Below are 12,322 nucleotides of genomic sequence, written 5' to 3'. Positions count from 1 at the left end.
GCTCGCAAGTTGTAGCAAAAAAACGAGCGCCGCCACAGTACCACTCCCTTAGATGTAGCAAAAACAATCGCAGGTTCCAGCAATTCGAGATGCCGGTTGTAGCAAATCTCGAAGCCGGTTCCAGCAATATCACGACTGCTCGGTGTCTAGCGGTTGTAGCATCATCGTTGTCTGCTATCGTGTGGATGCAGCATATGTTCCCGCCGGTTGCAACCTTCGACCTCCCATAGTTGTAGCATCGCTCGCCGTCGTGCAAAGAAGGTCGCCATGAACGGTCCCAGCAAATAGCGTAGACGGTTGCAACAAACAAAAACTAGTGCATCGGCGGACTCTAGCTTCTTAGGACCAAGGTTGCAGCTCTTCTAGGCACGGTTCCAGCTCTGCTGTGCGCTGGTTGAAGCTCCGGAAGCCGGTGGTTGTAGCAAAGACGTTTGGCCGTTCGGTGGGCTCCCAATTTCTTCGGCTCAGGGTTGCAACTCTACGGGCGTGCCGTTCCAGCTCCGCTGTGTACTGGTTGCAGCATCTCGCCATGCGGTGGAGATTGGTGTGGGATAGCAGTGGTCGACCTCGTGCTTGTCTACAGGAAAGAGAAGGAAGGAGCGAGAGGAAGAAGATAACGAGAGAAAAAACGAAAGGGGATATGGCGGGCCCAAGCATCTGTGGGCTGACGAGGTTGCGTAGGTGACTAGTCAAACTTGCGGAGGGCCCTTAGATTTGCATGCGATCGAACAAGCACGACGCGACCGGCCGAAGATTCGACCGGTGCGCCGTTTACAAACGTTTCCCATACGAAATATGATGTAAAAAGATAACTCGATGTGAATTAACAATATCCATATCTATCAGCGACACATTCTGCAAAGTGAAATACATATATAACTATATGAATTAAATACGGAAACACTAACGCCCACACGTGTGGGCGTTCTTCAACTCGCCCACACGCCTGGATCGTCGTTCACTGTTTTTTGCATGAATCTTGACACGAAAAGGTGGATTTGGTGTGCCACGTAGGACAAGTCTTGTGCGTGGCGTGTAGGTAGTTCGTCCGCATGCTGGTTTTTTCTCCGAGGTCAGCGGTTGCGAGTCGGGGCATGCGGTGGAACTGTCGTCGCGCCCGCACGCCACGCCCAACAGCGGTTGCCGTCTCCCACGACTTGCCACTCGCGCTCCCCTCGCGGTTCATCACTCCCCTCCCATTCATTACTCTCCAACCCACCATCCACACCAGTTGCAATCGATTGAGGAGAAACCGAGATGAGAAGGCGGCAGCGGCGGCGAAAGAGTTAACCGCATTCGCGGCCGTTGGTGGGGTTCGTCGGACCGGAGCATCGTCGCCGGAGCAGTCGCAGATTGAAGGTAAGGCTACCTTCGTGCTCACATTCATGCCTGCAATTTCTGCCCCCCTCCCTTTGTGGTCAATTTCCCCTCGACTTTCGTCGAGATTCCGGCCGATTTGCGGTGCTCCGGTGTCCGAGTCGACGGTGGAGTCGTGTGCTTGCCATTTAGGATGACATTGCGCAGTTTCGTCGCCGCCGCGGTGGCAGTCATGCCGTGTGGCTCGCCTGGTCCGCCGCCGCATCTGTATTTTTGCCTGTGTTTGTGCGGGGATTTTCTAAATGTTAGTTCTGATTTTGCCTCGAAATGCTATGGCCATCAGTGTAGGACATTTTTTGTTGTTGAATTCAGGGTATGATAGTTGTGATTGAACCCTAGAGCTACTTAGGTGCATTTCAAGTGTAGGATAATGGCAGTCATGGAATTTTCAACAACTATCATCACTGATGGCAACTAATTTTCTGAATCAACCGTGTCAGTTGCCATGTCAGTTGTAGGATAATGTCAGTTTGTGAGATCCAAGTCAGGGAGTAATTTTTGTGTATGATATATATATAGGTAGTTGCATACTTAAGTGTGTGATAATGGCAGTCACGGCAATTTTCATTGCATTTGTTTACCCATGACTATGCTTCTAAGTGGCAACTAACTTTGTGAATCAACTGTGCCTATTGCCATGTCATATGCAGGATAATGGCAATTTGACTGTACAATAGACTCAACTGTGTTTGCCATGCTGACTTTGTGATAGCTAAACATATTTGAATGTATTACATGTCAGTTCATTTTTGTATGAGGCCAGGGTGTGAGTTGCCACATTATATGTTCTACGGTGGAAGTTATCTGCCCTTTTTTGAAGTGCATTGTGTTAACATGGCAACTTGAACCTAGTAGATGTGATTTGTACTTTTTTATGAAGCCAATGTGTTAGGTGCCACATTTCATGTTGGACAATCCCAGGGGTGGGTGTTCCTCTGCTCTGCCTCATTTGCCACTTTCATTTGAGCCAACATGGCAAGTAGATTATGCTAGATGGCAACTGCTTCCTTCAGAAGCACAACACGTCCAGTTGCCATGTTTCTGCAATTGCCTTTCCATTTGATTTTTTTTACCTTTTTGTGCATGTTCAGCACATGGCAACTACTGTCCTCTTCGGATGCTTAAACTTTGGGGTAACCATGGGAGTTTTCTTTTTTTGTTCATCGATGATAACCAGTGAATCTTTACTTCATGCATTTGTTTCCGTATCCGTCGGCTATGTTTTCATTTCACCCTAATGTGGGTTTTGTTCTTACCATAGCACAATGGCTCGCGATGACCGTCAAAATAATGATGATGACTTCATGGAGTTACCGCAACAAAATCACGCGACCGGTCGGACAAAAGATGGCGATGAGGTCACTTTCCACCCCCATATGTTTTTAATTTCACACTGAGTTTTCAATCTTCTGTTAGAAGTAAATTTTCACTACATTGACCATGGCAACAAATGTTCCTTTTTCTGTTATGCAGAAGAAGAAACGTCAGCGCAATAGGGCTTCACAAGAACGCCTGACTATATTGAACGAAGGATTTACTGATGAACAGAAGGGAGCTGCCGGTGAGATGGGGATGCAGGCTCTGATGAATGTTCAGTGCACAAACCTAGTAAACCCTGTATGCGACTAGCTCGGTGAGATATATGATCTTGCCTCTAGGGAATTCGCCATTCAGGGATGTGGAAGACTGCCTTTGGATGAGGAATCTGTGTTCTGCACCTTGGGGTGTGCCCCGTGGAGATATCAAAGTCCCGTATGAGGTGGATAATAAGATTGAGGAAGCTTTGTTCGCCCGTTTGTTTCCTGGAATGGCTTCCATGCCTAATACGACTGTGCTGGCAAATTCGCTGGAGGGCATGAAAACTCATGGCGAGGTATTTAAGATGAAGCTACTCATGTACTTGATCGCAGCTATCTTTGCGCCTACCACATCTCTTCGCCCAAGCAACAAGTGCTTCCCTATCCTGGTGAATGCTCTGTCTCTACTTCTTTTTCCCTTTCAATCTTTTGATTTTGATGTCACCTGGAAGCCAGTCACTGCCAGTTTTTTGATGTGTTTTTATTTTTAATGCTTATGCGACAACTTTTCGTCCTGAAATTGTGTTGTGCCGGCAAAGCTGAAAGACGTTAAGAACACTAGATGATTCCCCCGCGCGTTGCAGCGGGAATTAGTAGCTCAAAGTTTCTTGAAATACGATTAAGAACATATGGGACAATTAAGCAAATGAATCATTTGCTATGAATAATAATGAATCATTGTTTTTATTTCATAGGAAGGAAAAGGCATATTGATGTGAAAGTGAGCATGTGGTTTTATAATAGAATCCTCATCATAAAAATGATTAAAACTATTGGTGGTATATATTTTGTCAAATTCTTTTGAGAATAACACTTCTAGAATATCTTGTAGCATAGAACTTGCGGAACATTAACCAAAATAATCATCAGGAAGAAAAAAGTATTGGGCAGATAATCGCTATCATTCCCTTACAGACACCTTCATTCAATCTACAATGTTATAGTAGGCTAGAAGCCTATAACCAATCTTCAATGTTGTGTGTTGTTCAAAAAGGAAGCTAGCCTAGTATTTCAGAAAGCAGCATACCACAAAGAAATTAAAATATCATAATCACACATTCACACTACAGAGTTAGAACTTGCAGAACATTAACCAAAAGAACCATCAGCAAGTAAAGAGTATTGAGCAGATAATCAAAGCTATTGATTCCCTTACAGACACCTTTGTTCAGTCTACAATTTTAAAACAAACTACACCCGACATCCCTAGAGAAAGAATTACAATCTTCAGCGGTGTGATATATATGAGCCATTCTTGGGAAGAGAAGCTAGCCTGCCATTAAGGAAAGCAGTATGTTCAACACTTAAACCAGCATGAGATGAAGCAAGGTATTATGAGGCAAAATATAGTAATTTTTTTTCAATTGAATTGCAATTTATTCAGTTATGGAATACCAAAATACAAATAATCAAAACCCTACAAAGTACATACCACCCAGGCAGCAATAACCAGTGTGGAACAGTGTAACGGCCAGCGATGGTTAACTGAAGGTAGCATACCTTTAGATGACAGACCCATCCAAACGACCACTCAAGGTAACAAACCCTCGAACACCCTGTTGTTACATTCTTTCTAAATGAAGCATAAGACCAAGATAATATCGATGATTAACTTCTCTTGTCTGAATCTCATAATAAAAACATTCTGAATTTTTGATCAATCAATGTCCTCGCCACTCACATGTGTATTCTCTTATCTCTGGTTCACATAATTGACAATTTGATCCATGCCTCACCCCAAATATTTGTATATCATCCTACTACTTGAATCTCTACACATAAACAAACACACATTCACGCACTGAAAAAAGAGAGAGGTCAAATAAAGAAGGTGAGGAAGAGCCTGGACTAAAGGTGTCCCTCTTGATCCCCAACAGTGCGCCTCCTAAGGCATGGTCAATGGAGCTGGACAGCACCCTTCCCCCATGGCGTTCCCGAGCGGCAGACGACATCTGGCATGGGTGGAGACCCGTTCCTCTCCGCCCAAGGACTGCAGTTCGGTAACCGGCGCTGCCGACCTGTCCTGTCAAGAAGCCACACTGCGTTTAAGAAAGGAAGAGCACATCGGCAAAGATATCAGTCCGATGGCCACTGATTCCCCCCGATGGAGGCGTGTGTTCGCGGCGACGACCGATTTGGCATGGGCTGGAGAGCGCGGAGGCGGCGTCTCGCATTGGTGGCAGATTTGGATTTTTAAAGAAGTGAAAGTGAAAGGGGAACAAGCTATCCATGCATACCGGGCGGCATGGGCGTAGACGTCGAGGAGGAAGGGGTCGGTGTAGTTGATGCGCCGTTGGACGGAGATACAGTGGCCGCGGCCATCGAGGTCCCGTCGACGGCATCAGTGGGATCTCCTCCGCCATGGGTCCCATCGTAGTACCTTCAAGCGAGCATGACGATTGATCAACTATTCCTATCTCAGGTGGTCTGTATGCATGCGACGAATAGATGTAGATGATGCAGGTGTTGGCATGGTGGTGAAAGGTTTGAAGTAGATCGAAGAAGCCGCCGCGCCGTAGCAGAAATCCTGGATCGGTACAGTGAGGCGGGGATGTGAAGGGAAACTGTTAGTTTTGATGATGTGAAGGCAAGTTCAGTGGAGATGAAGTGAAGCATTCAGGCAACCTATCCACTATATGTTCAATCATAGAATAAAATGAAGGGACGGGACGGAACAAAACTATCAATGGCTATTGATTTGCTATATCTGAGTGGAATTAGAGGAGACGAATAGAAGGGGAATGGTGTGGAGACGGCGACGCTTTGGGGGGGAAATACAAAACAAACTATTCAATATCCTTCCATGGGCTGCCAACATCTTACAACCCATTAGAACTTCCTTGAGAAGTGGCTTCGTACAACCCAGCCAGAAGAAATCAGTTGATAGCGAGAGCTAAAGTGTCGGATGTGGCTGGAATTGATGACGTGGCTGACTGCTGAGGTGTAGTGAGGTAGATGGTTACATGTTGATTAGTGATCTGGATAGGCTGCATGTCAAGAGAAATAGGTTAGTGGGGATGAACTATTTATGTATTATAGATGAATTGGTGTAAATTCATCACAGACTTCCTGCATGATGCACTCACAAACAAGATGTACCAGAAGGGTTGTCGCTTGCACCTAATGGTATTTTTCCCTTCTCTTTTGCAAATACTCTTATCACGGTTCATTACTTTCCTAAATCAACATTGCAGCTGTTCTTAAGTGCGAATCAAATTGGTTTGCATTTTTGGTATCTCTGTTTGGCCATAGTCTGCCAACCCAAAGTTTATGACTGATCTTTTAACTGGATTTTGTTTTTTCCTTTTTTGATGGCAACCATATAAGATCGTGCATGGCAACCCTTTGTTTCATTTTTTATGTGAATCTTTTACATGTGAAAGTGACTATTGTTTGATCCATGGCATTTGTAGTTGCTGCCTACAAGGCAATAGCATTTTTCAACAACACATAAAAAGTGTTCATTTCATACATTCATTCTCTTTTATACAATCTGCATGGCAACCATGATGTTGAGCTGGTGGCAGCTACCAGCATAACAAGATGGCAACTGCCAACATACCATGATGGCAACTAACATAGATAGATGGCAAATCTTTCTTTCTTCTCTTCAACTTGATGACTCAAGGAAACTAAAAAGCTTTTTTTTGAACATAGCATGATGGCAACTAACATAGCTTTCTTTTTTATTGTGTATACCAGCTCATGTACGTCGATTGTCTTGATCTATCCACTATTGACTTTAGTGGGATAGGAGGCCGCCGCCTCCACATAAGTTTGTTGTCTCTGCATGGACGTACGATGTTGTCAAGGCTGTGCTTGTCGCAGACAGGATATCTGATACAAAATATGGGAAACTGCAGGTTAGTTCTGCCTTCTTTCTTGCACGACATTCTTCAATTTCGATGTTGCATAACATATGGAAAAATCCCCATACGACAACCATTTATGGCTAACAAGCGATAAATACCTTGGCAGACATGGCTTTTTGCACATGGCACCCATGTTTGACCCCATATGGCAACTCCGCCATTCCGTGTCGATACTCCTTCTTTTTTCCTTTTTTTGCAATCCATGAATTGTACTTAGTGCTCCTTATCTCTTTTTGACATCTTAGTTGTTTTTGCTGTTTTTTCAGCTGATAGCCAAGCATGCTGTAGACTACAGTGTGTTTGGTGGGCCATAAAACTTTGGCAAGTGGATGGATGTGCATTCAGCTCCATCTTGTCCTACCGAGGTGATCAAGGATGTTTATTTTGTTTTCTGAAATTATATTTTTCTTGCATTTTGATATATCTCTATGGTTGTTTTGGTTTATTTGTTCTTACCCACGTGACTCTAATATGTTTGGTTATTTGCTACTTTTTGTTTTGTGCTTAGGCGAGGGCACCTGTTGAGCATCTAGTTGGGCAGTTTGCTTCCGGCATGACCAGCTTGCTCAGGAAGTTGGTTGAGGGTTGGATGACACTTAATGGCTCTGACAGCGACGCGGTTGCGAGGCAGTTCACATCATTCGTTGGAGAATGGACACATCGACCAACTGGTTGCCATGGCCGGTACGACTACAACAGCTCTCAGGAGCTCCCTAACACGCAAGATGAGATGTTGGTCTCGACAAGGATGATGACGATGACATGGAGAATGTGCAACATGAAACCGATGATGATGAACATGTTGAAGTTCGTGCAGGTGGTAAGAATGATAAGGTTATACCAAATGTTCCTCTGCCGGAGGAAGTCATTGAACAAACAATTGCGAGAGACACAGGGGTGTCGCTCTCAAAGAGGGGCAGGGCTCCAGAGGATGTTGGGCAGGGCTCTGTTGGCAAGAGGTCTAGGACCGATCCCATAGCTGCTAGGAGGAGGTTCGACATCTATTTAGTGTTTTGTTTGTCCTTTCTTTTTAACAGACCGACTTTTTTCATTCTTTGCTAAGTGCGGCATGATTTTTGTGTCTCACACTTGGTATCTTTTTTGCCATTTTTTCTATGTGCAGTGAGGCGACAGCTGGTGGACGAGCAGTTAAGAAGAAACAAGCACCAACGCAAACCCGTGTTTCTGCCCAATTGAACAAGGGTGCTCCCACTGCTGGTGACACCACTTCCACTAGGTCGTCTCCTTGTATGTCAACGTTCAACACCGGGGATCCTGTCGTGTTGGAAGGCTTGAGGAAGAAAATCAAGAAGTAGGTTCTCCCTGTTTTTCATTGTCATAGTGCTTTTTTTGATTGATGCATTCTAGATCATGGCAGCTACCGTCTGCTTCTCATGGCAGTTGTCTAGCTTGCCACATGGGCTACTGCCATCTGTCCCACATGGCAACTGGTGTTTTCATGATCTATTTTTTGCTGCATGGCAACTCCTACTTGTTCTGCATGGCAAATGCTAACTAAATCACATGGCAATTCTTTTTTCACTGATATGGCAACTGGCAGCTTTCCACTGACTTCCACCACCTACATTGTCATGTGTGCTCATCCACACCTTGTTCTCAAATGGCAGCTCTGGCACATCACACATTTTTCATTTTTATGATGACTATCATCGCAATTATTTTGCTCACTTTTTAATACTCTTCTCGTACTTTCTTTGCAGGGTAAAGAAGACTACTACACGCATGACCAAACACAATCCTAGAGACCCACTTGAACGCATTCATTCCAAGCTATCGACAAGTGGCAAGTCAGATGTTCATGAGCCGCCAGTCGACCAAACTGTTGCTGCACCGTCCGCCATTCCCACTAGCTCTGATGCAAGTGGCCGACCATCTCCGCCGGTTGCAGATGTGCAGACTACAACAACACGCATCCGTGCATCTGGGAGTGATGAGTCAGTATCTGTCAGGACTGCTGAGATATTGCCCATATTGGTGGAAATGAGGGATGATGTTGTGACCCATGCCACCCGATCAACAAGTGTTGAAGTGGGCGCTCCTGAGATCAACCTAAACAAGGAAGATTCTCGCTCATCTGATACGGATTCCAAGCGTGTGGCTGGTGGCACTTCTGCGTCCACAAAAGAAGGGGCTGCGGCCACATTTCAGAGTGAGATGCCATCCACAGGTGAGACTCATGGCACAACAGCTCTAGCTTCTGGTGGTCCAGAGGCTGCTACGGCGACCGTTGCGCGAGCTGGTCTTCCACCTAGGTGGCATAGCCCCGCAAGTATCCTGCACACATATCCAATGCACCAGGTGTAGCTAGGAGCAGCAGAGATGACTCTGGTTATGTGCCTGCTTCCATGTTGTTCCCACCTCCTGCCAAAAGCAATGTTATGGAGAAAACGGAAGTCCGAAGTACAACTGACGTAGGTGGCAAGCCGTGCACGACTGAAGGAGGTGAACTTCCAGAGCAGACTGCGTCTTTCACCACCATGGAGAACCCCAGCTTAAATTTGCGCACTTTTAAGCTCCCAGTCAACATTGGTGTCCCCCTACATCCCAAACAAGAAGATTGGCAAGAAATTTGCGACTGAGACCGCTGACAGCACGCCCCGCCCTACTAATAAGCCTGATGATTCTGCAGCAGATGAGGCAGAAATGTTTGTTGATCTGTCACCCCTGGATTCTGCCAAGCAACTTGTTCGCGATCCGGCTGGTAGGCAGGAGAGGCACCCAATGGCTTTCACCCCACCAAGTTGTAGCCTTGGCATCGATCGCAGTCAAGATGAACCAGTGGTGCAAGATCCTATGCATGTTGCCTTTGCTTTCCCGGCAGGCATGACCCCAATGATGGCGCAGCCAATGGCTGATGGCAGGAAGGTTGTGAAGTTTGTAGAGCCGATAGTGCAAGGTACATTTTTGTGTATTTATCATTTGTTTCTACATTTTTTAGTCTGATGTTTGTCACAGGCTTTTTTGGGTTTCTTACTGGTGATGGCAAATCTCATGAGATGCACATGGCAACTGGAGTTGCTGTCACATGGCTCCTACAGTTGTTGCCATGTGGCAATTTCATTCGCAAAGCACATGGCAACTGGAGTTGCTACAACATGGTAACTCCAGTTCAATGTACTTGGCAACTGCAGTTGTTGCCACATGGCAACTACAGTGTAATGCACATGGCAACTCGAGTTGTTTCCACATGGACACATTCTAATTTTCACCTACAGTTCACATTCTGCACTCTTTTTCACAATAACTTGGTGTTTCCAAGTTTCCTAACCCACTATTTGATCCTTGTAGCCACCCCTGAGGAGATTTCGCCGTCACTTGATGAAGCTTATCGCAGGATTGAGGAGGAAGTATTGAAGAGGAGGTCCTCACGGGGTCAGGGGCAATCAAGTTCTAACGTGCCTGCTGAGTTGGTATTCGAGGATACCGTTAGAAGTGCCACCCTGGATCTGTGAGGCAGAATAGGGTAGTTCACGCACCACCCGTGGATGACTATGAGCCCGAAGTTAAGGCCACAAAGGAGCAGAATCATCTGTACGATATTGTCAAGCATTTTGGAAATGCAGGTCGAATAGCAAGCACATGAAGGAGCTGAAAGCGTAATGTCCACACCACATAACCCCTCACTTGCTTTTCTCTGATATTTTTCCTTTGCTATTCCAGCCATGCGTTGTTTATGTTTTATTTCTATTTTATTTAGTAGACATGATTCTTTCATGTTATATCGTTTTCATACAGCTCATGTTTAGACAGAACCAAAATCATACAATGTGATGCAACGTACGTCGACCTGGGTGATCTTGCCAAGACTGTGAGACCACTTGGTAAAATGTCGAAGAATGTAGTTGCGTGTAGGATTGACTTCATCAACATGCATATGGATATTTGTCCCAACAAGACGATCATGCAGTATAGTGTGACCTGCAAAATATGGGGTGGTAACTTCCACCATAAAATCCTGAGGAAGCATTTTGCCGCGCATGGTGAATTCAAGCTCACACTGAAGAAATATGTGAGTGTTCCTTCTTGTTGTACATATTTCTTCCATGTTATGTTTTGTCGGTAGCCATGCTTCATATGTGGCAACAACTGCCATGTAAAATATGTTTGACCGTTTAATGCAACTTATGTGCCAAGTTCACTTCAAATATTGGGCAACTTTGTTTATACATGGATGGCAACTTCTTTTAATTACACATGGCAAAATAAACATTCCCCGTGGGTGCATTTTTGGACCCTTGCTGCTTTGTCGTTCATGTGCCTCTTACTGCATCTGACAATATCTTTACATATCATTTTTCCAATTTACATCATTTTTGTTTTTGATGTGAACTCTGCTTTTTCTTTCCTTTATTTTACTTGCAGGTCATGTTCCCCATGTTCTAGGAGCTTGCACCGGACAACCCAGATGACAAGTGTGGTCACCACTACGCGATTTGCCTTGACCTGAAGAACCAACGATTTGAGGTGCTTGATTCAATGCGTTCAGAAGCTGATGAAGACCTTACTACACATGCTAAATTCTTTATCAACAACATGAAAGAGACATGGATGCGTCACTACGAAAACTCAAAGGTCCAGATCAGTCATTTTCCAATCGAGTATGTCGCGACTACGAAGCAAGGAAACCGGTAATTACTATCTTTTTCATGTGTCCTCCACATCAATCCTAAACCTTTGTCACCTCTACATTGAAGTTTATGATTTTTTCTATTCTCTTGAGTTCACCTAATTCTTTTCTTTATAGGCATGACTGTGGCTTTCACACATTGGAATACCTTGCAAAGTAGGAAGGTCGACGGGTCCCTGTCATCATAGCTGCAATGGTCATCAAGCTCCGTAAAATATACACATGGAACTGGTTGATGAATGAAGATTTGAACACGCGGGCAAACGCACGAGAGTTCATAGAGGAAGATGTGAAAAAGGCCAACAAGAAGTACAAGTGATTATGTGATGCTCCATACCGCATGCCTACCTTACATTCTGTGGCTGAGGAATGTAAGGTATCAACTTGTTCTTTTAAAACTATATCAGTGTGCTATGTTATGACTGCATCCCCCGTAGTCTAGTATATAGTGGTGGCGTGTGAGTGTCATTGAATATTTGCAATATACGTGTGGATCTGAACCTACTTAGGTGTGACAATAGCTACGTTTATGTTCAGTACTATTATGTGTTTGTGGTTGGTAGTACCAGTTGAGTGTTTGAATGCGTCTATGATGCCTGAAACACGGAAAATATAGTTGATCAGGGACGGTTAGTGAAAGTAATCGTTCTGTTTTTTTGTTTTTTTGGGGTTTTTTGCATTGCTAACTATATCGGTTAGCATGGTAGACAGTTCATAAGCAAACCGTTCTCTCGTGTTTTTGCACGTGATCGTTTCAACTAGTTTGTTCATAGTATGTGTACAATACAATATGTGTGGAAAAAATGCGTGGTCTGAAAACGGAAATCTATGCGATGGCAGATTCAGTA

The 12,322-nt window shown here is 44.7% G+C and overlaps 1 protein-coding gene across 1 annotated transcript; it reads left to right on the top strand.

Annotated features, from left to right (window-relative positions):
- Positions 1-1,091: 1,091 nt before the first annotated feature.
- LOC147959834 (uncharacterized) lies at positions 1,092-12,054 on the top strand. Its single transcript, XM_087535433.1, has 11 exons — positions 1,092-1,359; positions 2,639-2,735; positions 2,851-3,343; positions 6,657-6,817; positions 7,093-7,191; positions 7,335-7,818; positions 7,950-8,138; positions 8,548-9,743; positions 10,136-10,856; positions 11,210-11,475; positions 11,592-12,054. Exons 6-8 carry the CDS (start codon positions 7,589-7,591, stop codon positions 9,149-9,151), a joined length of 1,023 nt encoding a protein of 340 aa, XP_087391559.1. The 5' UTR covers positions 1,092-1,359; positions 2,639-2,735; positions 2,851-3,343; positions 6,657-6,817; positions 7,093-7,191; positions 7,335-7,588; the 3' UTR covers positions 9,152-9,743; positions 10,136-10,856; positions 11,210-11,475; positions 11,592-12,054.
- Positions 12,055-12,322: the final 268 nt, after the last annotated feature.

The sequence above is a fragment of the Triticum urartu genome, chromosome 7A, assembly GCF_056163025.1.
Source record: "Triticum urartu cultivar PI428250 chromosome 7A, HENAU_Tu73, whole genome shotgun sequence".
Taxonomy (NCBI): domain Eukaryota; kingdom Viridiplantae; phylum Streptophyta; class Magnoliopsida; order Poales; family Poaceae; genus Triticum; species Triticum urartu.
Note: the sequence above shows the minus strand (reverse complement) of the source record. Positions and strands in the feature narration are given on the sequence as shown.